Below are 8,240 nucleotides of genomic sequence, written 5' to 3' on the forward strand. Positions count from 1 at the left end.
AAAAATCAAAAGAAGAATATTTTGTGACTTTTGAAAATTATAATCAATTCTAGTTTTATTGTCCCTACATAAATTTGTATCTGAACAGAGCCACATCATTTGTTTATATGTTGTCTGTGGCTGTTTTCATGCTGCAATGACAGAGTTGAGCAGCTAGATTAAGAGATTATATGACCTGCAAAGGTTAGCATATTTACTTTCTGACCTGTTACAACAACAACAACAAATTTGCTGACCCCTGCTTTAGATTAAGATTTAGAGTCACTCCTGCTTTGTACCTTGCAATAGTTTGAGACTTTGCTATGTATTTTTATTGCAGATTGAGTTAAAGGAAGGGCTGATGGGAGAAATGGATGACTCTCTCTAAATCAAATTTTCATGGTGTGACTTTATTATATCCTTTGAAATTATTTTCCAGAGTATCACCAAGCCAACTGTAAGGCCAATTTTAGGGAGCTATATTCTTTTCTGTCGTCATGGATTATTAACCTGTATTCCTTCCAAACTTATGGTCAATTGAATGTAAACTGTGTGTGCATGTATTCTGAGTTTCTTGTGTTTCTCAGGCTTAAGGCTAAAATATTAGATAATTAGTCTAGCTGATTTTAAGTATCTTGTATCTTTCTGTAAGGAAAAAAAGCTACACTCTGAGATAAATAGTTTAGGAAATAAAAGACATCAGAATCATTAGGAAGTTTATTCAAAATACATACCTCTTACCCTGAACACCGGCTCTGATTCAGATTATACCAAGAAAGAAAGGGAAGACAGATGATATATTTTAGACAATATCTCCCTTAGTTAACAAGAGAAATGTCTTGTAACAAATTCTGAACCTTTGTTTAGATGTCAGTATAAATAATATTTTTCTTCTGATAATACAGATTCCTATTTACTTCTTTGAAAGGCAGATTTTACAACATAAACAGTTTTATGAATACAATACAAGGTTATTTAAAGATGTAGTATGGTGATGGTCTTAATTTTAAAGCATTTAAATGAGGAAATAGGTTTGCTATTTAAAGCTTTATTCTTATTAATATAATCTATTATATTAGCTCAAAGTGACTTAACTATTGAATTAAATTCATTATATTAGAACTCAGTATTTTGGCCGAGATAAAATTGGATGTTTTGTTAAAATAGAACTTGCTTATTTTCATTTGTTTAATTTGAAATATTGTTTATTTTATAGTGTGTTTAAAGTATGTATAAGAATATACATATATCAGAATGCTTCACATTTTTATATATTAAAGACATTCAAATTGAAGAATTTATTCATATATTTTGCTTTTTAAAACAATTTTCTAATGTTTATATAAACTGTGTCCTCCAAATAAAAAGATAATACCTGACAGTGATTTACATGTTTATTGACATGCTGGATTTCATTCTATCATGCTAAAATATTTCTCCTGAATGGCTGAAATGAAATCATGGAGTTCTATAGAGGTGAATATGAATATACCTTATCTTATAAATACACTATTTGAAGTATTGGTATCTAATTGAAACATTATATTTTAACTATTTTACATTTAAAATCTGACTTTTAAATGTATTTGTTTGTTATATAAATTAGATGTCATTCACAAGAATTATTTGCTGGGTAGTCAAAATGTACCATTTTTAATCAAATGAATTTTATCACACTGAAAAGAGTGCATTAAATAGGGACAGACTTATCAATGATTTTTTTGTTTTCTTTTGGCCTACAGCATTATGTCTGTACTTGGAATTTCACATATAGTAGTTCAGTGTGACTTAATAGCCAAACCAATGTGACAACTCTTGGTAATAAAAAAGTAAAAAAACAGATCTTAAGAATGACTTTATAGTCTGTAACTCTAGTATTTGTGTTTTGTTTAATTTTTTAGAGGAAGAAGAGAAAAATAGGAAGTATTCTCCTGAAGAAATTCAGAGAAAAAGACAAGAAGCACTGGTTCGCAGAATGTCCAAGGCACAGGCATCATCTGTACAGGCAGCTCCCACTTAATTTGGCTTTTTTAGTGAAATGGTAGTTGGAAGACTTAACAAAGACAGTTGGTACCTATCGATGATAGGAAACATTGTTCTTGATTTCTCTGTGAGAAATTTAATGCTGAGTTATAAAGCATGGACTTCTTTATTTAATAAATCATGTTTGCATTGATCAGTGAAAACTTTCCTTGGAGATGTATGTGAAAGTAATTCCATGTAAGTTTTGGAAATTCAGGAAAGTTAACAGTTATGTAGTAGAATTATACAGAGAAAAGGAGATCTATTTTTTTAAATACTGTGATTTCACGGGATTGTCAAAAAATAGTTGTCTAGTTAATTTTTTATTTTAATAGGGCTTTTTTCCTAATATAAAGCTTCAACCTACTAAGTTAAAGGAGAGAATTTTTTAAATATTTTTACTTTTAGTAACTGTTCCTTAAGGTTTTTATACGTTTCTGAAGTTTAATTAATACTTTCACATTCTTAGGAACATGATTAGAGGAAATTACTCAATTTATTTGTAAGGAAATTATTGTTTTCAGTTCCTAGTCTGAAATAGATTTGAATTCGAATTTTCTAAAATTCTTTCCACCATTTTTAGGGAAGATGCTAATTTAAGAAGTTTCTTTTAGAAAAAAGTGGGTTGGCTATATGAGTAATGTAGCATCGTTAACATTGAGAACTGTCAGAAGCTTTAGATATCGTTTGATCCAGCTTTATTGTATAGATTAAAAATGAATACTGTATTCTGAAAGTCACAAGGCAAGTTAAAACTGTACTGGAATTAGAATAATTTTTTTAGAATATATTTTTTATCAATTTCAGAGAGGAAGGGAGAGGGAGAGAAACATAGAAACATCAATGATGAGAGAGAATCATTGATCGGCTACCTCCTGCACGCCCCGCACTGGAGACTGAGCCCGCAACCTGGGCATGTGCCCTGACTGAGAATCCAACCATGACCTCCCAGTACATAGGTTGATGTTCAACCACTGAGCCACGCCAGATGGGCTAGAATTATTTCTTGCATTCTAATGGGTACCTAAACAATTGTACCATTTCCTGCAGAATATTAGTACATAAGATAACTTGTTTTCATATTAATTATTTTATAGTCTAAAACTGAAAAAAGTAAAAGTACATTAAGGACTGTTTAAATATGATGCTCATATTTTCTTGTGTTAAAGAATAAATCATTCTAGGGTATAATTTCTGGTTTTCTATAACTATGTAATTTTCCCTTGATTAATTTACTGACTTGTTAAATTTGTTCTTTTCTGTTACTCTTCTTTTTTCTTTTTGCCTGTTTGGAATTTGCTAGGCCAGAAGTAAAATCTAAGCAGGGGGCATAAAGGCAATAAGGATGCTTTATTCATCCCAAATGGCTTTAAGAGACCTGAGGAAAGTTATAAGTGTGAAATATCTGTTAGGTTGTTCACCACCATTCAAGTGTCTTTTAGCTACCGTATTTTCCGGTGTATAAGACGACTGGGTGTGTAAGAATGGAGTGCGGCCGTTTTTGAGCTCCCCCTACCATAGGCGGCGACCGCAGATTCTCCAGTCTGGCTCGGAACTTTCAGGGCGGGTGCTGAAACTTCCGAGCCGGACTGGAGAATCTGCGGTCGCCGCATACGGTAGGGGGAGCTCAAAAACGGCCGCACTCCATTCTTATACACCCAGTCATCTTATACGCCGGAAAATACAGTATATTACAATAATTATATGCATTTTAAGGTATTGCTGTATAGAGACATATCATTTTGAAAATTAGATTTTCATATATACAGGAGTTAGCAAAAGTAGGTTTACAGTTATTTGTATGGAAAAATATGCAGATTATTACAATTGCTTTTTTTTTTTTTAATATATTTTTATTGATTTCAGAGAGGAAGGGAAGGGGTGAGAGAGATAGAAAGATCAGTGATGAGAGAGAATCATTGATTGGCTGTCTCCTGCATGCCCCCTACTGGGGATTGAGCCCACAATCCAGGCCTGTGCCCTAACATGTAATCGAACCACGACCTCCTGGTTCATAGGTTGACGCTCAGCCCCTGAGCCACACTGGTGGGCTACAGTAGCTTTATTAACTCAAAAGAATGTCACAATGGTATAGTGCACTTAGGTACAATCTTATAAGTGCTCAAATGGCCAGCCTTTATTGTTTCACACATTCTTATAGTCTACTTACTATATTCAAGCAGACTTTGGCACAGAGCTCTTTATTTTCATCAATTTCTTGACAACTAGAAACCTACTTTTGCTCACCCCTGTACAGTAGAGTAACACATTCTAGGTAGCCTTTATTATTCATCTAAGAAAATACAATAACCTAAATAAATACAGTTATGTACCACTTGATGGGGATACATTCTTAGAAATGCATCGTTAGTTGACTTGGTCATTGTATGAACATCATAGAATATACCCCATTACACACCTAGGCTATGTGATATAGCATATTGCTCTGTAGGAAGGAAAAATAATTTTCCTTCTATTCTGGGTTCTTGGCTGAGACATCCCTGTAAATAAATACAGATTAACAGGAAAAAAAATTGAATAACATGTATATGTACTATATACATGGGAAAGACCAGTAAAATTGAGTAAGTTGCCAAAATGACAGAAACGACCACCTTAAATATCATCAGCTGAAGACAAAAGATGTTGGGGGTGGGAGAATCAGCTATGGGACGGTATCTGGAAAAGTGCTGTAACCCAAGGGTATAGTTGTTATGCAGATGTAAGTGGTTGTCTTCTGCATTGATAAGAGTTTCTAGAGATCAGATTATCCCCCTCTTTTGGGTACAGGGAGAGAGACACCCTTACAATTGAAGATTTCCCTTACAAGTGAGTCTTACAAAGGGTAACTTCAAGTTGGTTTTTAGCATTTCTCCCATGTCTGCTATTCCTTAAAATCACGTAGCCTAAAATAATCCTATGTCAAAGTGACATATTTTAGAGATATTTACCTTAATTTCTTCTTTGCCTACCACTTGCTTTCTTTCTAGAGTTCTTTTAGCCTATTTTTTCCAATTCTACACAAACAATTCCAGAGAATTGAAGAGGTGGGCTATTTCCCAACTCATTCGATGAGGTGAGTGTTATCCAGATCCTAAAACCTGAAACAGACATTAAAATAAAACTGAATAGCAATATCCCTCATGAGCATAAGTGCAAAAATTCTAAACACAATTTTTAGCAAAGCAAATTCAACATGTAAAAAGAATGTTGCATCAGGACTAAATGGTATTTATCCCAAGAATGCATGGTTAGTTTTTAACATTTGAAAGTCAATGAAATTGACTATTAATAACTATAAAGGAAAAGTTACATAATTAATTGATTGGAAAGAAACTCCTTTACCTGATTGAGGGCATCTACTAAAAGAGTATAGGTAACATGATAATGGTGAAAATCTGTTTTCCCTAAAATTGGGAACAAGACTGATGTCTGCTCTCACTACTTGTATTTAGTATTGTGCTGGAGGTCCATAGGGCAAGAAAAAAATGAAAATCATCTAGACTGAAAAGAAGATAGGTACTAACTTAATTTGCAAACAACATGATCACCTATTTAGAAAGTCAATGTAATCTATTAAAAATGCTACTAGAAGTAATATATTTGCCAAAGTTACAGAATATAACATTAATATAACAAAAGTAGATCACATTTCTATATCTAGCAACAAATGAAACTGAAGTAAAATACCATTTACAAATGCTTTTTTTCTTTTTTAATTTATTGGGGTGACACTGGTTAAGAATTGCAGGTTTCAGGTATACAATTCTACACTTCATCCATATACTGAATTGTGTATTCACCTTCCCAAGTCAAGTCTCCATCACCATTTAAAAATATGGAGTACTTAGAGATAAATCTAACAAAAGATGTGGGAGACTTGTACACTGAAAAATCTAAAACATTGCTGAAAGAACTAAATAGGTATACTATGCTCATAGTAAGATACTAAGATACTAGGTCTCCCCAAATCTATAGATTTGACATAATCCCAATCAATATCAAAAGCCAATTTTTTTATAGATCCTTTGCACTTTCATATGAATTTAGTTTGTAGAAACAGACAAACTTTAAATTCAAATGAAAGTGCCAAGGACCTAGTATTGCTAAACGTGGTTTTGAAAGAATAAAGTTGGAACACATTTTCTGATCTCAAGACTTGTAAATAAAGCTACAGAAATCAAGACTGGTAGTGACATACAGACAGACAAATAGATCAGTGAAACACAGTTTATAAGTACATTCACATACATGGACAGTGAATTTTTACAAAGGTACAAAGGCAACTCTAGTATAGAAAAAATCTTTTCAATAAATTGTGCTGTAACAATTGAATACCTTATACAATAAAAATCCACTTTATACTTCATGCTATACAAGTGTATCATAGATCTAAATACAAAACTTAAGACTGTATTTCATCAAAATTAATAATGTGCTTCAAAGGATACCATAAAAAAAGTAAAACAACCTTCAAACGAGAAAAATCTTTGTGAACCACATATGTACTGATTAAGGATTTGTATCTAGAAAGTATAAATTACTCTTAAAACTCAACAATAAGACGAAACAACCCAATGAAAGGGAGGGGGGAGCAAAACATTTGAACAGGCAATTCATCAAGAAGATAAATGGATGGCATATAAGCACACAAGAAGTCCATCATCACTAGTCATTAGGAAAATGAAAAAACCACAATGAGATATCACTACACATGATTAAAATTAAAAAGACTTGACTATGCCAAGTATTGGTAACATCTGGAACTTTCATGTTGTTGATGGCAATATAAAATGGTAAAAAGTTTTATGATTTATCTAAAACTAGAAAATGCAAACTAATGTGACAAAGATCAGTGACGAGATGGGAGGAGCAGGGAATAATGAATGAGAGGGGTAAAATGGGGTGGGGGTGGTAATGGATAGGTTTACCACCCTATATACTAAAAGGCTAGATCATAATGGGGGTGGGGTGGTAATCGGTAGTTTACCATCCTATATAATAATATGCAAATTGTCCCCTTGACCAGGAGTTCGACCAGGGGGTGGGGCTGTGGCTGGCCAACCGCCCACGGCCCCTCCCTCCAGCTGGCCTGGCCTGATCGGCCCCCATCAGGGTGGGCCAGCTGGACCCCACCCATGCACGAATTTGTGCACCCAGCCTCTAGTGTATACATAAAAATGTATGAAGTTGTACTCTTGAAGTATGTGCAATTCATTACATGTCAAATATACCTCAACGCTGTTTATTAAAAATAAAGTTGGTTGTATTTGTACACTAGTGTACATAGCAGCATTATTCACAATAGCTAAAACAATTGAAGCAACCCAGTGGCCATCAATTGGTGAATGGATAAGCAAAATGTGGAACATTCGCCTCTAAAAGGAAGGAAATTCTGACATGCTACAACATGGATGAACCTTGAGGATATTAGGCTAAGTGAAACAAACCTGTCACAAAAAGACAAACGGTATGATTCCTCTTATGTGAAATACTTAAGAGTTCTGTCAAAATCATAGAGACAGAAAGTAGAATGGTGGTTGCCAAGGGTTAGGAGGGAATGGGGAGTTACAGTTTATTGGGTTTAAAGTTGTAATTTTACAAGATGAAAAGAATTCTGGATATGGATGATGGTTGTGATGAGAAAGCAGCTATTTTGAGTTGCTTCCCAGGCATTTTATAGTATGACAACCAGAGCTTAGGATTCCTACTTCAAGTTCCTTCTTTATTTTTCTTGGAGTACCTTTTAAAATATTCATTTAGAGAGCTGAGCCCATGAAGAGTCAGTGACCTCTGTCCCAACCACCTTATAGTAATAGGTGTTTGCTACCATGTTCTCTATCCCCTGGCTCATGACCTGGGATGGAAGACTGCCCCTCCCCTGGCTCATTGTGCCCCTCCATCCCCCTCATTTCTAGGATCTGTAAGTAATAAATCTTGTGTGAGTTTACTTCTTTTGTGTGAGTTTATTGAAATGGCCTTTAATCAAGACGACCCCTGGAATTTTCATTTCCCCAAAGTAGGAGCTCTGATGCTGAGGAAGCTACCTGTCAACCTCTTGTGGGTGGCTTGTGCCTCCTCATTCAGCAGGTCATAATCTGCATATTCCTGACTTAATACACCAGCTATGAGCTCCCCAGCACAGTAGTGATGTTGTACAACATTATGAATGTACTTAAAACCACTGAACTTACCACTTAAAATCTTAAGATTATAAATTTTATGTTATGTGCAATTTA

The 8,240-nt window shown here is 34.2% G+C and overlaps 1 protein-coding gene across 6 annotated transcripts in view; it reads left to right on the plus strand.

Annotated features, from left to right (window-relative positions):
- ETAA1 (ETAA1 activator of ATR kinase) overlaps nt 1-3,414 on the plus strand; it is a 12,598-nt gene extending 9,184 nt beyond the window's left edge. For 5 of the 6 annotated variants that reach the window (XM_079791940.1, XM_079791941.1, XM_079791942.1 and 2 more), the window contains one exon: nt 1,881-3,414. In XM_079791940.1, coding sequence (XP_079648066.1) covers nt 1,881-1,999 — 119 coding nt within the window. In that variant the 3' untranslated portion in view covers nt 2,000-3,414. Of the gene's footprint in view, nt 1-319; nt 1,112-1,880 lie in introns of those variants that run through there. The other variant, XM_079791943.1, reaches the window with a different exon arrangement.
- The last annotated feature ends 4,826 nt before the right edge of the window (nt 3,415-8,240 follow it).

This window comes from Cnephaeus nilssonii (genome assembly GCF_951640355.1).
Source record: "Cnephaeus nilssonii genome assembly, chromosome: 15".
Classification (NCBI taxonomy): domain Eukaryota; kingdom Metazoa; phylum Chordata; class Mammalia; order Chiroptera; family Vespertilionidae; genus Cnephaeus; species Cnephaeus nilssonii.